This window comes from Lichenostomus cassidix, chromosome W (genome assembly GCF_008360975.1).
Source record: "Lichenostomus cassidix isolate B80296 chromosome W, HeHo_3.0, whole genome shotgun sequence".
In the NCBI taxonomy this organism is placed as follows: domain Eukaryota; kingdom Metazoa; phylum Chordata; class Aves; order Passeriformes; family Meliphagidae; genus Lichenostomus; species Lichenostomus cassidix.
The window spans coordinates 2,553,327-2,575,613 of NC_139510.1; the positions used below are offsets into that span (position 1 = coordinate 2,553,327).

At 47.0% G+C, this 22,287-nt stretch overlaps 1 protein-coding gene and 1 pseudogene across 1 annotated transcript; both read right to left on the reverse strand.

The window, feature by feature from the left end:
- Nucleotides 1–14,450: 14,450 nt before the first annotated feature.
- Nucleotides 14,451–15,394, reverse strand: LOC146425312 (uncharacterized; annotated as a pseudogene).
- Nucleotides 15,395–15,514: 120 nt separating this feature from the next.
- On the reverse strand, nt 15,515–17,784 carry LOC146425313 (uncharacterized). The gene is made up of 2 exons (XM_085041428.1): nt 17,725–17,784; nt 15,515–16,063 (listed from the first exon to the last, which is right to left on the reverse strand). Exons 1-2 carry the CDS (start codon nt 17,782–17,784, stop codon nt 15,515–15,517), a joined length of 609 nt encoding a protein of 202 aa, XP_084897554.1.
- Between the last annotated feature and the right edge of the window lie 4,503 nt (nt 17,785–22,287).

Genomic DNA, 22,287 nt, shown 5'->3' on the forward strand with positions numbered 1-22,287 from the left:
TTGCATTACAGTATTTTGCAACTCCTGGGCTGAGCTCTGAGTCATGGTTACCAGTTGGAAAAATAGCATACATGTAAGGAACAATTTAACTATCATCTTGATTTGTATCAGTTTCTGTTTTCTCGGTAGTCTCAGGAGCAGAAGCTTTCTTCACTCTGGAATAGTGGATTCACGGTTTTTTCTCAGCAACTTTGACAGCAGTGAGGGTGGTCAGCAAGACTTGGAATGGTCTCTTCCACTTGGGTTGCAAGGGGTCACTGTCTTACCACTTGATGTAGACCCAGTCTCCAGGCTGAAACGGATGGGCAGGGATGTCTAATCTTATAGGCTTGGACAGGACAATGAATCTCTGGAGCTTCTGCAAAGTGGAACTCAAAGCTATTAAGTATTTAAAGCTATTAAGTATTTTTGAAAATCAATTTTTCTCCTCATGTGAATATTACCTGGAATGTGTGGAACTTGATATGGTTTGCCATATAGAATCTCATAGGGACTTATGTTGTCCCTTTGCCTTGGTTGTATGCGGACTCTCAGTAAGGCTATAGGCAAAGCCTGAACTCATGTCATAGATGTTTTTTGACAAATTTTTTTAATCTGGGTTTTGAGGGTTTCATTCATACGTTTAACTTTGCCACTTGCTTGGGGCCTGTATGGTGTATGCAGGTCTCAAGTGAGTTCCAGGATCTTGTTAACTTCCCCGACTACTGTTGCAATAAAATGTGGTCCCCTATCTGATGACATTTTTAAGGGAACTCTAAATCTTGGAATTATATGATTGAGCAAAGCTTTTACTACCTCTTTTGCTGCATTGGTGCGACAGGGATAAGCTTCAGGCCATTCACTGAATGTATTAACTAATACCAATACATATTTGTATCTTTCTCTCCGTGGCATTTTAGCAAAATTTATTTGCCAGTAATCTCCCGGGAGATGTCTTGTCTTGGTCACTCTTAACACTACTCTTTTAGTTGTGTCAGGGTTGTTTCTGCAGCATGTTTCACACTTGCTTGTTATAGACTGCACGATGTTAGTCATTTCTCTCTCTATCACTACTTTCTTTAGATGTTTTAAAAGGTTTTCTGTTCTCTAGTGTGTACTCTCATGTTCTTTTTGTGCTATTTCTTGAAGGATCGGGGGTGGGACTACAACCTGGTCCACAGGTGTAACAGCTCACTCACTCTCTTTAATTTCAGCTTTAAGAGATTTGATTAACTGTTGGTCACTCTGATCATATTTTGGGGCAAACCTTGTCAAATTTACTTCTTTCTGTGGCACTATTGCAAAAATGCCTTTTTCTGCTATCTCTCTTGCCATTTCATCAGCAAAGCGATTTCTCACTTCGGGAGTTTTCTTTCCTTTTTGATGACTTTTGCAGTGCATGACAGCTACTTTTGTAGGTTTCTAGATGCTCTGCAGGAGTGCTAGGATTTGTTTGGCATGTTTAATGCTATTACCTTGAGTAGTCAACAGGCCACGTTCTTTTTAAATAGCTCTATGGGCATGAACAACACTGAATGCATATTTGGAATCAGTTCATATATTTACCTTTTTTCTCTCGCTTAGTTCTAGAGCTCTGGTCAGTGCAATTAGTTCAGCTTTCTGTGTTTTACATCTGAAGGCAAGGCTTTTGCCTCAATCATTTTATCTGTGGTGGTCACTGCGTAGCTTGTCATACGCTTACCGTTCTGTATGAAACTGCTCTCATCAGTAAAAAGTTTTCAATCTGGATTTTCCAGAGGCACATCCTTCAGGTCTGGTCTACTGGAGTAGGTTTTTTCTATTGTCTGCAAACAGTCATGCTCAGGTACGTTATTGAGCAGTGTGGATGACAAGAACATTGCGGGATTTACAACAGATGTTGTTTTTAGAGTGACATCATCTTGTTCTAACAATACAGCTTGGTATTTAAGCATTCTGCAAGGGGATAACTAGTGTCCCCCCTTTTGCTCCAGCACAGAAATCACGGCGTGGGGTATATACACGACAATGTGCTGCCCAAGGGTGAATTTCCGAGCTTCTTGGATTAGGATGACAGTTGCTGCCACAGCTTTCAGACACCCTGGCCACCCTTGGCTAACATTGTCTAACCGTTTTGAAAAATAGGCCACAGCTCTTCGCTGATCTTCAAGATATTGTGCTAGTACTCTAAGAGCTACATTCTGTTGCTCGTATGTGAATAGTTCGAAGGGCTTCGTTAAATCTGGCAGCTCTAAAGCTGGAGCAGACATCAAGGAATGTTTTAATTGTTTAAAGGCAGCTTTTGCCTTCTCTGTCCAGTTAATGGTTCTTTTTTCAGCTGTCTTTAGGGTTTCATACAGAGGCTTTACCAGTATTTTATACTTTGCCACTTAAAGTCGACACCAGCTTACCATGCTGAGGAAAGCTTGCATCTCTCTCACCGTGTGGGGCTCTGGAAGCTGACAGATAGCTTCTTTCCGTTCTCTGCTAAGTTGTCGATGACTACGGAAGATTTCCAGCTCCAGGTATATTACAGTTTCTTTGGCAACTTGTGCCTTTTCTTTTGAGACTCCGTATCCGCCTATGCTCAAAAAATTTAAAAGACTTACAGTGAGCTGGATGCAGTCATTTTTTGTTTTTGCTGCGATCAGGATGTCATCAATATATTGAAGGATTTCTTTTTTTGGTCCTTGTTTTTTCTAGTTTTCCAGTTCTTTTGATAGCTGATGTCTTGTTGGAAAACGCAGTTTTCCAGCAAAACTTATGCTAACTGAATACATCTAAGCAGGGCCTCAGCATACTCAGGCCTCAGTAAAATCCTAACAAGCTACAGTGGCTTGTTTACCTGAGAATGTTCTGTGGGAAGAATGTCATGGGAAAGAATAGGGAGTCAGAAGTGTTATGAGAAAGAAAAAGGGAGTCACCGGGAAGATCCCTGAATGTGTGAGAACAGACTGCAGGTGTGTGTGTAGCTATAATTAGTAATTTCTGTAACAGTATATAAGTCTCTCGTTTCGTGAAATAAAATGGAGCTTACTCTATATCTCATATTGAGACTGCCGTGAGTTCCCTCTCGTCGTTATGTCAATGTCTAAATATTGTTGGGCTGTTCTTGAATTTTTGGGGTAGCACTGTCTAAGTTAGTTGAGTCTTTCTTTCTGTCTCAGGATTTTCTCACTCAAAAGCAAAAAGCTCTTGGCTATATTTGTGGATTGGAATAGAGAAAAAGGCATCTTTGAGATCTAAGACTGAGAATTACTCTAATTCATTTGTTAGTGTGGTCAGAAAGGTGTAGGGATTTGGTACAACTGAATGTATGTTTTCTGTAATTCTGTTGATTGCTCTCAAATCCTGCACTAGTTTGTAACTCTTACCATCAGCTTTCTTTACTGGCAGGATGGGTGTGTTGTATTTGGACTCACATTCCACTAGCAACTCGAATTTGAGAAATTTCTCAATTACAGGTGCCAGTTTCCTACGACTTTCTAATTTCAGAGGGTATTGTTTCTGCTTTACCGGTGTTGCTCCTGCTTTGAGTGCAATACTCACAGGTTCAGCTCTTTTGGATCTCCCGGGAAAATCACTGGCCCATACTAGTGGAATTACTGTATCTTCAACTTCTTTAGGAATTTCTCTACAACATTCTTGGATAAGAATAGTAGCTGCTTCGACAAATTTAGATTTAGGAATTATAACTTTCACTCTCTCTTCTTTGGAAAATTTAATTTCTGTTTCTAATTTTTCTAATAAATCTCTGCCTAACAATGGTTTTGGAGAATTTGGCATATATAAAAATTGATGAGTTACTCAATGTTTCCCCAGTTTAAATCTTAAAGGTTGAAAGAAAGGCTTTGTTTTACTTACTCCCGTGGCACCAATTACATCTACAGTATTTTGACTCAGTTTCTCCTTTAAAGTATTTAACACAGAATATGTTGCTCCTGTATCAACTAAAAATTTAACATCATCTTTCTCTAGCTTAATTATAACTGAAGGTTCCGCTGGGGTGGATAATGCTTTTGGTCTCCGTCAATTCTCATTCACAGCTAATTGAGAAGATGTGGGCGTCTCCTTTGCCCGCATTGGACACTCGTTCTTCCAGTGTCCTTTTTTCTTGCAGATGGCACACTGGTCTTCAGCTAGAGGAGGGTGAGGTGGACTCTTTCTTTTTTCTTGACCCTGTTTCTTCTTGTAGTGGGGTTTATTAGTATCTTTATCTGTTGAATCTCTATTTTGGTATACTTTCCAGGTTACGTTCAACAACCTATTTATATCATACTCATCTAATTTTTGCAGCTTTTTTTTTATATCAGGTGTAGATTGGCCTACAAATATGTAGGCTAAATGAGACTGCTGCATTGGGGAATCTAAGTCTAAGTTTGTGTACTTCCGTGCAGCTTCTTTGAGCCTGTTCAGGAAATCTGTGGGGGTCTCAGTTAGACCTTGCCTAATTTCATATACTTTGGCCCAACTAATTGCTTTAGGAATAGCACATTTTAGTCGAATAACTATCCACTTTTGATACTGTTTTAATTTGGCCATTTCTTCTGGCACATTGGGATTTTAACCTGGATCTATCAAAGGAAAAATATTACCAACAGGTCCTTGAATGGTTCTAGCTGCAATTTGAGTTTTCACAGCATTTACAGCAGCTTTGATAACTATCTGCTTTTCTGTATTATCTAGTACTTCATCTAACATTACATTCAGGTCACTCTAATCTGGGTTTTGTGCCTTGATAGCTAATGTAAACCGCATGGCTACTTTCTCCGGATTATCTTTGTATGTTTTAACTGATTCTTTTAATTGTCGGAGTTCTCCGAGGGAAAAAGGAGTTTTGATATAAACTATCTCTTGATTCTCGACAGCTTGCTTTAGGGGTGCTTCTAGGACAGGCTCTCTCTTCCTTGGTTTATCTATCTTAGACCTGGTACGCTTTGCCACTGGACTGGGAGCTCTGATAGCTTCTCGGGCTATTTTCTCCCTTTTCTTCTCAGCAGGTTCGCTGCCTGCAGCTTTAGCCTCGGTTTTTCTTTCTTTTTCTGAGCTATCTGCATCTGCACTGGATTTATTTGATTTATGCTTGATTTGGATTTTTTCCTTCTCAGCTCTAGTGGAGCTGTGGAGGGGGTGCCGCCCGCCACCCCCCTTTTCTCCAGTCTGCGAGGGGTCAGCGGTAGACGTGCTTTCCTCTCTGTCCCGGTCAGTCTCGGTTCTGCCCTTCTCTCTGCCCCAGTCTCTCTCTTTGCCTCTGCCCCTGCTTTTACCCCTGTTTCTACTCCTGTCTTTGCCCCTGCTCTCGCTTTCATTCTCGTCATCAGACCGCTCCGGGGATGGTGGCAGTGGGGGAGGAGGCGGCCACACCTCCTCTCTCCTCCGTGCTGTATCAAGTAAGTGAAGGGGAGGAGCAGACGGCCAGGATGGCGGTGGGGGAGGAGGAGGAGGAGGGAAAGGAGGAAGAGGGGGGAGAAGAGGGGGCACCGGCCCCTGTTGCGGCTGGGGTGATGCCCTCCTTCGTAAATTTGGTGCCACCAAGTCTGTGTCTGTCATGTCTATCTCTTCATCTTTTGTCGGAGGCTGCTTCTGTCTATCTTTCTTCTTTTCTAATTTTTGTAAAGCTATTTCAAAGCGGTTCTTTTTCATTTGCTTATATGCTTCTTCTCGATTTAGAAATATAGAAAACAATTCTGCATATTTTAACTCTTTAAACTTGCTCTGAACTCGGAGTTCCACGAGTAACAAGTTCATTATCTAAACTGCCTAACCGAGGCTATTTATTTTTCCCTTCTAGCTTCAACGCAGGCCACACTCACAGTGAAAGTCTAGTTAATTCACTAGAATGTAATTTAACACTTCGTACTGTCAGCATATTCTAGTTTTTCAAAATCAAACCCAGTGGGGAATCCTGCGGGATGTTTGGGTTGGTAGATAACACACTGCCCATTCTCTTATTTATAAACAGAAAGAAACAGTAGGATAAAGTTTCTAACTTATAAATTAGCACAGAACTAGCAGAGCAAAGAAAGCAAGCTTGAAAACTACGCGTGTTCAGCTTAGAAACCCTGGCGGGATTCGAACTTCTGTTCGAACCCACACTTCAACCTGTGGGCTGCAGCCCCCTCTGAGCCACAGCCCCTTGTGAGCCCTATGCGGCTCCCTGTGAGTTTTACAAGGGGCGTCTCCCTCTTTTCACAGTCCTCCCACCTTGTGGGAGCAGAGCAGTTAAAAAACCCTTTTTATGGCCTCCCTGGCCACGCTCTCACTCTTGGAGATCTCTCGATTGCTAGCAGCTATATATATAAAACCATAAAACAACCCCTTTGATCTTACTTCCTCAGCTGTGTTTTTGCAGTCTTGGGAAACTCCCGGATTCCAATCCTGGAAATCACCGCTTCTCTCTTCAGTGCTGGCAGTGGGAGATGCGGCGGGGTGTTCTTCGGTTCAAAATCAAAACCCGGGGTTCCTTCTCCTGGCTGGCTCGCCAGAACTGATGCCTTAAATTGCTAGAAAAAATTTTTAGACGCAGACACACAGTATGGGATAGGAGTTTTACCTTGGTTTAATAAGATCTCAGATGCGCACCAACGAACAAGCAAGCCCAAAGGCCAGCTCAAAAGCCCCAAAAGCTAAAAAGCCAAAAAGCCCAAAAAGCCCAAAGAGCCCCAAAAAGCTCCAAAAAGCCCCAAAGAGCCCCCAAAGAGCTCTCGACGATATCTCCCGTATACAATTTATAGACACCTTAGATTAGAATACCTATCTAAAAATCTCCAATAAGAAGTTTAGCAAATGAAGTAACTGCCCCCTTATTAAAATTGCCCTCCCCCCAAAAGATTGCTACTTAGTTTACAAAAAACATGTCTCAGTAATAAGGGCCCTGTTCAAAGTTGTGCGTCATGCTTTTGAGATTGAGAGTTTGTTTCGTCTTCCCAAAGGATTCTAAGCAGGACAAGAGGTACTAGAGTGATAAAATGCAGGGTTAAGATACAGAGAGTAAAAAGTACAGGAATGGGGAAGGGTAAAAGGTTATATATAAAGGATATAAAGAGAGTATAAAAGTAAAATAAAAAAATACAAAAAACCCATCAGGCATCATTACGATGCTCTTCATTAGCCCGACTGTTAGGTACATGTGCATCCACGTGTCAAACTTTCACAGTCAGCTTTTCTGCCCAGGTGGCGATGTAAGACCCTTCTCCCTGTAAGACCCTTCTCCGTGGATGGTAACTATTTTACCAGTTTAAAGCTACCTAAACGGTGCCGCGAGCACAGCGTGGTTCCACAGCAACAAAACGCCGGAGCTCTTAAATCACAGAGGCACACCTCAAGCACAGCAATTCGTTACTAATACGGATCAGCTGGAGCTCTCGGAGGAGTTTGCCTATTTACCGTCAAGCACGGGCGATTGCTGCTGCGCGGCTCACACCCGGAGCTCTTTAAAGGACCTTACCGTGGGATCCCGTGTGCGCTGAGCATGGGTGGGCGCTGCTACGCACCGCATACCCTATAGCTCTGAGCGCTACTGTACCCACGAGGTCCCGAGCACGGAAAGCCGTTGCGGAGCAACGTCAAAACCAGAGCTCTTAAAAGAAACTCGAAAGCAGAGTCCCGAGCACGACGGAGCTCTGAGGACGATCCCCCCTGCGGCACCCAGGTAAGCACCCCAGTAGACACACCATGGGTCAAACCCATAATGCACACGATAGAGATCTCTATAAACAACTTAAACGCCCATTGAGCTCCACTCCAAATAATTTACCTAAACAGGAGCTAAAAAACCTCTTAGAATGGACCTTACTTAATTTTCCAAACGCGGAACGTTCCATTGTCTTTACTAAAGATTTCTGGGAAATAGTTGAGAACAAACTTTTTAATAATATTTCACGCCGCAATTTCGCCGTCGCGGAGCTCCTCCCAGCCTGCAGGGCACTAGTGGAGCTTTTCGCTTCAAAAACGCTGCCCGAAGCACACCCCGCGTCGGGCCCCCCCGCTTCCGCGATTCCGCTTCCTGCCGTCGGAACCCTGCAAGGCACCGCGCCCCACACCCCCCCGCCGGTCCTCCCTGCCCCAGTACCCATGGTCCCCACGCCGTGCCCCATGCCTTCTCCCATCGCTTCCGCCATCTCTGCCCCCACCATCGCGGCCCCGGCCTTCCACTTACTTCCTGCCGTCCCCGTCCCCTTATCCCCGGCCCCCAGCTCCGTCAGTGTCACCGCTGTACCACCCTGCTTCCCCACCCCCATGGTCCCCTCTACTGTTCCCATCACTGCAGCGACCCCCCCCCACCCCCCGCCCGCGCCGCCTCTCTCTCCCTGCCGCCATCGTGACGACCAGCCCCATCCCTGCTCCCTGCACCCCTCCCCGCTCCCGTCCGGCTGTACCCATGGCAGAGCCCAGCGAGAGCAGCTCGGTCACCGCGGCCCCTCCCCTCGCTCCAGCTGCTGCAGGCTCCCTGACTGATATAATCGCAGCTACCCCCCCGCCCCCCCCCACCCCCGCGGGGCTGGCCGCTCCCTTCCTGTTTCCCGCAGGCGAAACCCCTGTTCAGTCTGTTATCACCGCAATGCCTGATAACCCAGCAGCTATTCAGCCGCCTACTACCCCACCGCCCGCCATGGCATGCTCGCAGCACACCCCCGCAGCCGGCACGCCGCCCCTCCTGCCCCCCGACACCCCAACATCTTCTCCTGCTGACGAGAGTGCCGCGCCGCTGCCGCCTCCTGCAACCCCTGATGTCCCAGCGCTGCCGGCCGCGGCTCCAACCACCGTTCCCACAGCTCCACCATCCCCTGTGCTGTACAATCCGCGCTGCGTTCAAACCCCCGCCACCATGAATCGTCACACGAACCCCGTGCAACAATCAGCGCATGCCCAGCTCCTACAACCCCCGATCACGACAGCGCCTCTGAGTCACCTAATCCAACATCCCAACACTCAAACCGTGCAACGAGGAGAGGGGAGCTACATTGTAACAGCTGCGTTAACAAGTACAGAACACTCCCAGAATTATTTTCATAAGTTTCAATTAACTGACTTGCACGAAGTTAAACGCCAAATTTGTGAAGAAAGTCTAAATCCTTTAACCATGCCTGAGTTAAAAATCACTCCGAATGAACTTGCTCCACTTTTTAATTTGTTGAGAAGAAACAATAACATTAAATCCCGTATATCTCTCACTCCTGAAACTTGCAACACCTTAGAAAAAATCATTCATGCCTTACAAACCAGACAGGCATATCACTGTATGCCCGATAAACTCTTTTTCCTTGCGGTATTAGAAAAAGACCTGAAACTGTGCAGTCTCATTTTTCAATGTGATTCCGCTACAAAAGATCTGCTCTTAATAACTGAATGTGTTCTGTCTTACAGGTCGCCAAAGACATTCGTCACACCTTTAGAAATGATATCTCAAATCATCATAAAAGGCAGAGCAAATCTTCTCTCAATAGCAGGTCGCGAATTTGCAATTATTTATCTGCCTATAATCAAAACTTACTTTGACTGGGCAATGCAAAAATCAGAAAACTTGCTGTGTACCTTGCTCGATTTTCCAGGCGTTTGCTCTATTCATTATCCAGCACACAAATTGATCAAAGCTAAATTATGCTCCAAAGAGAAACCTATGATCAGTGAAGAGCCTTTAAATGCAATCACTATCTTCACCGATGGGCCAAAGCAAACACACAATTCAGTACTCATTTCACAAAACATACTAAAATCTGGAATCAAAATGTTCAAAAACTTAAAACCTTACTTCAGGCAGCAGTTGTGAGAGCTTTTCAGCTCTTTCCAAAGTCTTTCAACCTAATCACTGATTCGGCATTCGTTGCTAATATTATTAAAATAATTGAAAAATCTGTTCTAAAGGATGTGAACAACAAGTTGTGTCTTTGGCTCACCTGTCTTTACCAAACTCAGTCACACAAAACTAATCCTTGTTTTTCACACATCAAGGTTTTGTATGTTTACAATTTTTTTACTAGCTCTGCACAAGAGCCTGACCCCCCAGCTTTAGTTGAAAATGTAGAATCAGAACGAATAGAAAAACCATACAGTCTTGTAACTTGGGGGAAGAGATTTGCGTGTGTTTCCACAGGTGAAGGGCTCAAGTGGATTCCAGCAAAAAACTTAAAGCTGTATCATGTATCCAAACCTGCCTAAGCCTCCACATCAGCCAGCAACCCCGCAACTGAAAAGCAAGAAGCAAGTACCCACACCTGAGCCAGCAGAACCATCAAGAAAAAGTATTCTGCCAAAAAGCAGCTCAAGAAAAAAATGAACTTCAATCATTTACGTGAATGCATGTTACTTTTATTCCTTTGCTTTAGTTTCTGTAGTGAAGCTTTACCTGTAAATCAACCAAAAATTGTAATAGTAGTAACTGTAGTTTTAGTAGCAATACCCTGTATCCTTCAGTATGTACATTAATGAGTTAGACTGTATCCAATATCTTAATTGCTCAACGAAGAGGGGGAATTGTTGGTGAAGATGAAATAGGAAAGCCTTATAGATATGATTACCTTGCAAAAGATGCTGAGAATATGGAAAATATGAGCGAGGTTGAAATGAAGACAAGGTTCGAGTTGTAGAGTAACTAAAAAACAATGGTATGGCCACGGAAGGTAATCCCCCTTTCTTGATAGAACAATGCCCTCTGCCCAGGCAAGTCCAAAGGTCAGAGCAGATCCTGCCTGCCTGGTAGAGATCCCAAAAAGCAGATTTTTTTAAGGTTTGAAACATGACCCTGTATGGTAATGTGATGATTCTTATAGGTTGTATGTAAATGCTGTAGAGTTTGTAGCTTGTCTTAGATTGGTTAAAGGGAATTAGAATATTCAACAGAGAAGATGATTTATTGCATTGTAAACAGCAAATCGCTCTCTTTTACTCTCTTTTACTCTCTTCTTTCTGCTCTCTCTCTCTCTCTTTTCTCTGGCCTGCTTTGGGCTGCGTCTTGCAGCTCAGCAGGCCTCTCACGCCCATGCTCTTTCGCAATAAACCCTCATGTTCTAAAACTCATCTTTAGAGATCTCTTGTTCCTATTTTTATCCCCATAACTAAACCCCACGGAGTTCGTTCTTACACTCGGTAGCTTGTGCAACTCGTAGTGTGGGGCTCTATACTGCGGCTTTCCATTTCCAATCTGCGCCTAAAATTCGGCAGGAACCATCGGTGAAGAGGGCATAATGTCTTTCACTCTCTGGCAGCTCGTTATACGGGGGTGCTTCCTCGGCACATGTTACTTGCTCCTCTGCTTCTTCTGAAGATAATTCAAAAGTCTCACCTTCAGGCCAGTTTGTTATATTTTCCAGAATCCCAGGGCAATTCGGGTTTCCAATACGGGCACGCTGTGTGATGAGAGCAATCCATTTTCTCGATGTGGCGTCAGTGGCACGGTGGGTAGAGGGAAGCTTTCCTTTAAACATCCACCCCAGCACCAGTAGTCGGGGTGGGAGGAGAAGTTGTGCTTCTGTGCTGATTACCTCAGCTGCCAGGATTTCCTTCTCGGTGGGAATGTAGTTGGCTTCGGACCCTCTGTAACTTCGACTCCAGAATCCCAGTGGTCGGCCTTGGGTCTCGCCAAGCACCTTCTGCCAAAGGCTCCAGGACAGACCATGGCTCCCGGCTGCAGAGTAAAGCACATTCTTTACTTCTGGTCCTGTCCTGATTGGGCCAAGGGCTATTGCATGAGCAATCTCCTGCTTGATCTGGGTGAAGGCTTGTTGCTGTTCAGGGCCCAAATGGAATTTGTCCTTTTTTTGGGTAACCAGGTAGAGAGGGCTCACAATTGGACTGTACTCAGAGATGTGCATTCTCCAAAAGCCTATGGTGCCTAGGAAAGCTTGTGTTTCCTTCTTATTGATTGGTGGAGACATTGATGTGATCTTATAGATGACTTCAGTGGGAATTTTGCGCCGTCCATCTTGCCACTTCACTCCCAGGAACTGGATCTCTCAAGCAGGTCCCTTGACTTTGCTCTTTCTGATGGCAAAGCTGGATTCTAGGAGAATCTGGATGATTTTCTCTCCTTTCTCAAATACTTCCATTGCCGTGTTCCCCCACACAATGATGTCATAGATATACTGCAGGTGTTCTGGAGCCCCACCCTTTTCCAGTGCATCTTAGATCAGTCCATGGCAAATGGTGGGACTGTGCTTCCACCCCTGGGGCTGTCAATTCCAGGTGTACTGTGTGCCCCTCCAGGTGAAAGCAAACTGAGGCCTGGACTCTGCTGCCAAAGGAATGGAGAAAAATGCATTTGCAATGTCAATAGTGGCATACCACTTTGCTGCTTTGGACTCCGGCTTATGCTGGGGCTCCAACATGTCTGGCATGGCAGCGCTCAATGGTGGGGTCACTTCATTCAAGGCACGACAGTGCACAGTCAATCTCCATTCTCCTTCAGGTTTACGCACAGGCCAAATGGGGCTGTTGAAGGATTAGTGGGTCTTGCTGACCACCCCTCAGCTCTCCAGCTTACGGATCAGCTTGTGGATGGAAACCACAGCATCTTGACTTGTCCGGTACTGCTGGCGGTGCACGATCAAGGTGGCAATTGGTAGTCGTTGCTCTTCCCCCTTCAGAAGTCCTACTGCAAATGGGTTCTCTGACAGTCCAGGCAAGGTGTTCAATTGCTTAATGCCCTCTGTCTCTACAGCAGCTTTCCCAAATGCCCACTTGAGTCCCTTTGGGTCTTTGAAATACCCATGTCAGAGGAAATCTATGCCTAGAACACATGGGGCCTCTGGACCAGTCACAATAAGATGCTTCTTCCACTCTTTTCCAGTCAGGCTCACCTCAGCTTCCACCAGAGTCAAGTCTTGCGATCCTCCTGTCACGCTGGCAATAGAAACAGATTGTGCCCCCACATGTCACAATGGAATTATTGTGCACTGTGCACCAGTGTCAATCAAGGCCTCATATTTTTGTGATTCTGCTGTGCCAAGCCACTGAATCCCCACAGTGCAAAATGCATGGTTTTCCCTGGCCTCTACCTGGCTAGAGGCAGGGCCCCTCTAGACCTGGTGGTCATGCATGTTTGTGGTGGTTTTGATTGGCCCAAAACATCAGCAAGGTATCTTTAACATCTAAGAGAAATTTAAACCCCTCAGAAGCTGTTGTAGTAGACCTGAGGAAGTGTCTGAGGGGTGGGGAGTGGCACAAAGATGGCTCCTGTGTGTCCTGAGTGAAAGTTCTGGAAGTTTTTCATCAAGTCTAGCAGAGCCAATCTCTGATGGCTCTGAAGGTGATGGACATGCTGCTGGCCAAGCCTGAGCCAATTAGAGGTGCTAGTTACGCCTCTGTGAAAACATATTTAAGAAAAATTCAAAACAAGGTAGGCACGCACTTCTTTGTAGTTAGAGGAGGTGCAGGTAAAAATATGTGAAGGGAAAACAACATGGAGACACCAAGGTCAGTGGAGAAGGTGGGGGAAGAGGTGCTCCAGGCGCCGGAGCTGAAAACCCTCTGCTAGCTGTGATGAAGACCATGGGGGGAGCAGGAGGTCCCCCTGTAGCCCATGGAGTCCACAGGAGTGCAGAAATCCACCCACAGCCCACGCCAGAGGAGCAGGTGGATGCCTGGAAAAAACTGTGAACCAGTGGGAGTCTCATCGAAAGAGTTAAAGCTACAAAGACCTTGCAAGGGAGAGAAAGGCCTTGCTCCTGGGATGGAAGCAGCCTGGCCTTGGCTCAGGAGAGTCTGCACCTTATGGAAAAAGAGACTCATGTTGCAGCAGAATTCGGGCGGGATGTTGCTCGTGAGATCGGACCCACGCCAAAGAAGTTCCCAGAGGACTGTCTCTCGTGGGAGGGACCCCGTGGCTAAGTAGAGGACCCCTCTCCCTGATGGACTGACCAGAGAACAAACCCCTTACCCTGCCCCCTGCCTGTGGTGTTGGTTTGGAAAGAGGGAAGGGAGGTGAGCGGAGAGACTGCTTCTTAAGAGGGAGGGGGTGAGAGCAGAGAAACTGTCTGGAGAGAGAGAGAGATAAGTAGAGATAAGGAGTATTTGTAGTAGAAGAATTGTAGTGATGAATAGATTTATGGACCTGCTCTGTGGACTGAGAAAATACCCCACACCCTGCCCCCCTACCTGAGCTGTTGTTTAAAAAGATGAAAGGGGGTGAATAAAAAATGGGTTCATAAGAGGGAGGGGGGTGAGTGAACAAAATAGTGTATGAAAAGTTTGTTGTTACCTCTCATTTATCCTCCAACTCAGTTAGGTAATTAAATCACTTTGCAACTTTAAATTTAGAGCCTGTCTGCCCTTTCTTCCGTGTGTTCTCCTACCAGTGTCCTATCTCACTTAACTCATGAGATTGGTTTGTGCTTTTACGGTTTTTTTTTTCTTTCCTCTCTCCTGCACGTCTGCAGCAGAAGAGAGCAGAAGTGCCTGGCATTCAGTCAGGGTCAAACCCCAACAGTGTTAGAGGTTCCTACAAGGGGATTAGACTTGGCAGCTGGATCTGTGTCCTTTCTGGTGGAGCTTCCTCCCTACGTGTTGTCTTCCTTCAATTCACGCACTCGTCGCGCCAGAACGGTGGTGGGTTGTCTATTCCTCCTCCTCATGTCTTCTCCGCTATCATGCAGAAAATACCACAGCTCACTTCGAGGGGTGTACCTGCTCTCCCTAGCTGGGGAATGTCTGCGTCTGGTAACAGGACCTCTGATCTGTACTGCCGAGATTTGGAGAAGGCCCTTTTTAATCTCCTTACTGAGTTTCTCCTGATTTTCCTCTATCTTATCTTTCAGTTTCTGCAGATGTGTTTCCACACCTGAGATTCTTGCATTCATTGGGCTATGCACGGCATCTGCATACGCTTGGAGTTTCCTTGCCATATCAAGCATAGTCTCATGCCTGTCATCTCGCTTCATCATTGCTAAAGCAGAAGCATATTCCGGTGGCCCAAGTCCTATGAGTTTTCACCACATCACGGATGTACATCCTACTGCATCTGGATTCATAAGTGGTGCTGGATTTGCTATGTCCTCTGAGAAGACAATCTCAACCACCACCATTTCTCTCAAGCATTGAATCCCTTGTTCTATGGTCTTCCACGGGGTTTGTTGCAGACAGAGATCATCGGGGCATAGGTAACTTTCCCTCATTCTTTTGATAGCCCGTCTCCAGAGACTGCAAGGGTCATCCCCACTTAGTACCCCTTGATTGATAGCTGATTCACATGACAGGGACCCTAAGTGCCTTTCCTCGGTACTGTCCAGTCTTGTAACATTGCCTGCAGTGTCCCAAAGACGGATTAACCAACTAATTACAGATTCATCCTTTCATTGAATGTAATCTTTTCTTAGGTCGTGAAAGTCCCACACGGTCATGGACTCAACAATGACTTCTGACTCAGTTGTTAGCTTTGAGGGTCCTTCCCCCCATCATCATCTATTGGGTGATCAGTTTTGATTTGGTGTTTCTTGCTTCTCATGGTAGGAGCAACTTCCATTGGCTTAGGCTCCGGGCCCTCTGGCTGCACCTGCAGCCCTACAGTATCTAGCAGTGTACAATAAGCATTAGCCAGGGCCAGCATATTGCAATGAGCTTCTTCTCAGTAGTTGTCCTTGCAGTTCTCTTTCAGATATTTCCCCACCTCAGCTGGGTTCTGAATTTTTTCAGGGGGAAAGGTCGAAGCTATTGGGGCAGAGAATTCCTTCAGGGTTTGGCTTATGTTCTCCCATAGTCCACACCACTCAACCTTTTCCACGACTAGGTCGGGTGTCTCCTCCTGTCCAGCCCCTCTGGACATCTCAGTCCTCATTCTGGACAAGCTGAAGGCCATATAAAGAAAACCTACCAGATTAAACACCAGGAATGTGGTCTCTTTAACATCCAGGGGAAACTGAACATTCTCAACAGGTGACGTTCCCGGTTCGAAGGAGAAAAAAGAAATAAAGGGCTGGGAAACACCATCCTCTGCTTCTCCCCTAACAGACTGGGTATAATTTCTAACAAAACCCCGAAGCAGGCTATTGAGAATAGGGTGGAAAAGCAACACAGCATGCACATTTTTAACAGCTTCCAGTACATCTGTTACCTTTTTGTAAATCAGTGCTATCAGACCCACCAATATCACAAGCCTGTTTTGGGTCCCCACCCACTAAAAGTTCCATACCAAGGACAAACTTGCCCCTATCTTTGGATAGTCGAACTAAGCCTAGAGACCAGAGACACAGTATTATATTACACAGCATGGTGATTACTGACTGCTGTAACCCAATACAAAGCGTTTAAAACCAAAATGTAATTATTAGGGTTTTTTTCACTTTCTCTAGCGCCACAAAAGGTGGGCACAAATTTTGTAGTGCCCCTTTAAGTTGGACGCCAGATCTTGTCTCAGGTTAGAGACAATTCTAGGAGGAAAGTGCTCTTAATGAATGCCTCCCCCAAAGAAAGGGCTTCCAGCATTCCCTCCCCCCACCACAACAGAATTTCTTGGACGAAAGTGGAAAAAAAAAAACCCTGTTTATTTAATAAAATATACAAAGTGCCTTACAAGGCACAGGGAAAAGGAAAAAGAACTTATGAAACCTAAGTAAACAGCTGATGGATTGTTGTGTCCTTTTTTCTTGGGCGCCACTTTCCCCCAGGCTGAATTGCTCCAGTGGCTCCCAGTAGGAATTCTCACCTACCGTACTCCTGGGGAATCTTTTGATTCTTGGATGAGAAAACAAGTCAGAGAAAAAGTCCAAGAAGAAGAATGAAGAACAAAGAAGAAGCAGGCCCAGGGAAAACAGCTTCTTGCCACTGCCACTGCCACTGGAACCAGGACCCAGGAGTGTGTGTTCACCCCCGCCTTCTTTCGCTTCAAGGCTGAGAAACCCAGGCAAGGGTTTCAAAACAACTTGCAGCTTCTCCCGGCTGCAGGTCCTGGCTTAAAGCAACAGGAACACATTTCTGGGCATAAAAAGCAGATGATAGGGAATGCAGTATTATCATAACATCACCCCAAGACACTTATTCTTGCTTGGTGCAATAGCTGAGCACGTAGTGAGCTTATTGTTTTATTCCATGTATTGTTTTACCTTTGTGTTGCTTTCATGTTAATACTAAGAGAAGCGCATGTTATTAACAACAAAATAGGGGGAGTATGGCTCCTCAAGAATAATTTGGTCATTCAATATTTACACTAAATTTCTTGAATGCAGATCATCAATTTTGATGCCCAGCAGAGCGATACTACTCTGAAGGTTTGTGTGCGCAGAACCAATTTCTAAAAGTTTTATGTAAGGATCCATAATTGGGTGTGCAATGGCAAGGCCCAGCTGATTTACTGACCTGGGGCTGAAAGTATGCATGTGTTTTATCTCTAACAGGTCCAAAGCAGTTACCTGCTCTTCTGGTAAAACTGTACCCTGAGTTGGAAAGACCAGTCCAACAACCCAATGCCCCAGATAAAGAGAGTCTCAATAGCCACAAAACATCAGCCATCAGCACGCAGGTGCACCCAAAGATAACATGAAGGATGTTGAAGCAACTACAGCAAAGAACTGAAATTCTGATGCACAGTGTAAGAGCGGCACCAGCCCCAGAGAACAACTTCCTGGCCTACCTAGCTAGCAACAGAACCGCAAGAATTCTGCGACCTGTCTGGACAAACATCGATCACCTCAGAGGAGACGAGGCCCAGTGAGAGGAAAAATTATTTAATCACCATCAAGCCCTTGTAGCCAAGGCAGGAGCAAGGGTAGGACTGCCAGGAACATGGCTGTGCCTGGAAGCTTATGGAGGCAGCTTGCCAACAGAGACCTTGTGTCCCACTGCATTCACCATCATATTGTTGTATTCCTGCTGACCGTCTTCAGTTATTCCCTGCACCATGCTTCCAGAAAGACATTCAGTTGTGGCAGTACAGATTCTTTCCCACGGGAATTTTTCTCTTCTTCTTTTATGTTTTCTAAATAAAGTTTCATGTTACTGAAAGTGGCTTTTGGACACAGGTGCTCAAACGCCTGGGCCAATCAATCCCTGAGGAGTGGATGATTGTTGGCCAATCCGAATAGCCTTTTCGCGTGTATATAAATCTGTTAACTATTTAATAAATTTAGTCATTTTAGCACTGTCTGATGACTCGGGACTCTTCACTCCACTATCGGTCCAACAGCGAAATCTGGTGACCACTGACATGTACTACACTCACCGCAAAAGGTACGCTGGAACCCTTCCTCCCCCTTCCCCGCCCGCCGGAGTTTCGGATGGAGATGGACCCCCCAATGCCAAAAGACGACCTTTTGTGGTCCTTCCTGGAGGATCCTGTGGCAGGACACCTCCCTCCCCCTTCTCTCTCTCCCTGATCAGTCCCAGGATATGGATGGCTCAGATTTAGGTTGATAGCCTAATCAAGGGCTATCTAGTGCTGGCGACTGAAAGTCTGAAAAGACACTCCCCTGTGGAGTGTAGAGAGAATGTGAGAAATTTTCAGTGACTACAAATACACACTTTTATTTTATAAAAAGCTCACGACATCTCAGAAAGGCAGGAGCTTTCTACATGGACACTGGAGCCTAAAGTAAAGCTTTCTCCCCTGAGCTTGGACGCAAGCTCTGTGGTTACTTCCCTGGGATTGAGTGAGGACGCTGATGCATCTCCAGCTCCAAAAACTGGATTTGGTGAGATCATTGAGTTTCCTAAATTGTATTATTCCGGCTAACTTATAGGTACCTTTCTTAACTTGCATTTCAGCTAGCTCAAGCAAGCATTTCTTAACTTGCATTATAGTTCAAGCAAGCATTTCTTGCATTTTTAACTATTTTTATAGTTCAAGCAAGGTTTTACCCCATAATTGCAGTTTTAACTATTATAGTGTTGCAATTATGTATTCATTGTGTGTTTATGTGTGTCAATCTGTTCTATGTTTGTATGTTTGTTATGTTCTGTGTCAAATAAATGGTATTTTTAGACAAATTGGCCAGATATCAAAGAATCTTGTGAACGGGACTAAGTCTTGGGGAACTAGCTATCTTAAAGTCTGTCAAACTGCAATAACACATAAAACTCCTGTCTCCCATGCAAGACAGATCCCTGGTGTGGCCCAGCGGTTTAGTGGAAACAGCACCTGACCAGACAGCTCCTTGAGTGGGCTGCTGACCACGGAGTGCCCGAAGTGTGGGAGACGGATGTGGACTCTGCCCTCTGGCTGAAGGTTGGGAGGGAACTGTGGAGAGAACTGGTGTTTGGGGATGAGAAAACCATTCCTCTGCATTGGACATGGCGATCGGTCTGGGATGCGTTAAGGGGGCAGGAATTCTACGCTGTAGAACTTAATGCTCCTCTCTGTCCGGACTCCTTGCTTTTGATCAGAGAGGACCACACTGAGAAACCCCCACTCTGGATCAACCCAACCGTAGCGGATGGGTCCCCCAGCGCAAATATCATTCTCCAAATGATTATATTTCACCTACCTACCCTCACCCAAATGACCAGCTAGTGGAGATGATGAAAAGGGAGGGAGACCGGGGGGACCACAAGGCGGCAGCGGTGGCAAGTGTTCCACCGCCTCTGCCCCCGTGGAATGTCGTGGCCCCTCCCCCTCTGCCAGGGCAGTCGGCACGGCCCCCAGCTGTGGCGCGGAATGTCCTGGTTGCAGCAACTGAGAGTGCAGAAGCTGTGTGCCCTGCCGCGGTGCGGCCAGGGCTGCAACAGACCCTGGTTCCATCCACCCCAGCCGTGGACTCGAAGGTCCAGGCTGCTGGGTGGACTGTGCAAAAGACGTGGGCCGTGCAGGAACCGGAAGGAAATTCTGCGGCAGTGGGTGCTACCACCCAAAACAACTCACTTGACATGGCGACCGCGGCACTGCTGGTGTGGACTCCCCATGGACCAGGTATGCAGGATTCTGGGTCTCCACCAGATTTGCCCCCTCCGTCTCGGCTTTTAATGGATTTATTGGCCGAAGTAGCTGGATTCCGCAGAGATCTGGTAGAGATCTACTCACCGAGCGTCTAGCACGCAGGCTGGATCGGGCTGGAAAAGCCTGCCCCAAGACCCTGGAAGCTGTCTGAGCTCCATGCCGCAGGGACAGCGGAAATGGCGGCCGGAGCGTGGAGGGGTCCGGGAGAAAAATGGGAGGCGCCGGTCCCTCTGATGGTTCTGGTAGCAGACGCAGCCTCGGCACAGCGCGCTGATCCAGCCACTTTTGTGCCGATGCAGCAGGAGATTTTAACTGACGCTGTGCCAGTGAATTCGGAGGGGACGCCCAATGCCCTGCCTGTATCGCTGCCATCATCATGCCCCTCCCCGAGCCCCACGGCCGTGCTGTTTCTTGGCACAGGGACTGCATCCGGCCAGACCCCGTCATTTGTGATAGGGCTCGCAGATAGCAAGCCCTACTCTGACGATTCAGACAGCGAATTAGATGGGGCGTTTCCTCCTGGGCGAAAGGCTGTGGTGGCAGGGCAGCGAAAGAAGTGCTTGCTTCAGAGCAACCCTTGGACACTCCCGGACAGCGCGGAGCCAGTAAGCCCATGCAACTCCCTGCATTTCTGGGAATCGGTAAAGCAGGGCGCGCTGGATGCGGGACACTGGGAACTTATAGCCCGGCGTTGTTTGGTTTTGGGATGGAAATGGACCCCCCAATGCCAAAAGACAAATTTTTGTGAGCCTTCTTAGAGGATCCCTGGTGTGACCCACCGGTCACAGGGAAGCAACACCTTACCAGGGTGTTAATGAACTGGGCCGCTGAAAATGGGGTTCCAGAAGTTTGGGAGACAGACATGGACTGTCCTTTGTGGCTCAAGGTTGGGAAGGCTTTGTGGAAAGAAATTATATTTGGAGACGTGAAATCCATTCTTTTGCATAGGACATGGCGATCAGTCTGGGACGTGTTAAGGGGACAGGAATATTACACTGCAGAGCTGAACGCATCTCTCTGTTTGGACTCCTTGCCTTCAATCAGTGAGGACCGCATGGAGAAACCCCCGACCCAGACTGACCCCGCAGCCCCACAGTCAGCAGCAGATGGGTCCAAAAAGAGCAAGTATATCTCTCCAAATGATTTTATTTTGCCCACTTACCCCCATCCATATGACCAGTTAGCAGAGATGCTGAAGAAAGAGGGAGAACGGGCTGGCCATGGAACACTGGCAGCGGTCATTCCCCCGCCTTTGCCTCCACGGAATGGGGCCGCCCTTCTCCCCCCATCCGGGCCCCCGCTGGAGCTCCCAGCCGCAGTGCGGGCTGCCCCGGGTAGAGGAAGTGAGAGTGCAGAAACTGCTTGCCCTGCCGTGATGCGGGCGGGACAGCAACAGACCCTGGTTCCATCCAGAACAGCCGTGGGCTCAGAAATCCCGGCTGCCACGCGGGCCATGCGGGAACCGGAAGAGAAGGCTCTGGCAGCAAGTGCTTCCAGTCAAGGGGACTTGATTGGTATGTCCACTGAAGCACTGCCGGTGAAGACTCTCTGCGAGCAGGTACACAGGATTTTGGGTCTCTGCCAGACTTGCTCCCTTCGTCTCAGCTTTTAATGGATTTACTGGCCGAAGTGGCCGGATTCTGCCGAGATATGGTGGAGATCTGCTGGCATTGCATGCAGCACACAGGCTACACTGCGGTGGAAATGCATGCTTCATGACCCCGGAAGGTGTCCGGGCTCCATGCCGCGGCAACAGCCGACATGGTGGCGGGGGTGCAGAGGGATCCAGGACACAAACGGGAAGTGCCGGTCCCTCTGACGGTTTCAGTGGCAGATGCAGCCTCGGCACAGTGCGCTGATCCAGCTGCTTTTGTGCTGACGCAGCAAGCGATTTTAACTGACGCTGTGCCAGTGAACTCAGCAAGCGCGCCCAATGCCGGGCCTGTATTGTCGCCATCCTCTTGCCCCTCCCCCAACTCCACCACTGTGCCGTTTCTCGGCATGGGAACTGTGTCTAGCCAGACCCCGTCTTTTATGATAGGGCTCGCGGATAGCAAGCCCTACTCTGACGATTCAGACAGTGACGTAGAGGGGTTCCTTCCTCCTGGGCGAATGCTCGTGCTGGCGGGGTGGCAAAAGAAGCACTTGCTTCTGAGCAACCCTTGGAGATGCCCGAACAGCTCACGGGACTCCCTGCATTACTGGGACATTGGGACCTTATAGAGACATTAGGGATGCCAAGATGATGGGGGAGCCGTGGAGCTGCTGCGGCAGGTCAAGGTGATGCTAGCTTCCTGCAAGGAGACGCTCAGGCTTTTCCGGTGTTTGTGCCTGGCCCGGACTCAGATGAGAAAAGCAAGCATGACGTCATTGCATGGCAAGTCATAAATGACCTTTACTCAAAAGTAGCGACTTATGGGCTCTCTTCTCCACATGTTATGCAAATTATTAGAGTGATAAATAGTGATCTGCTT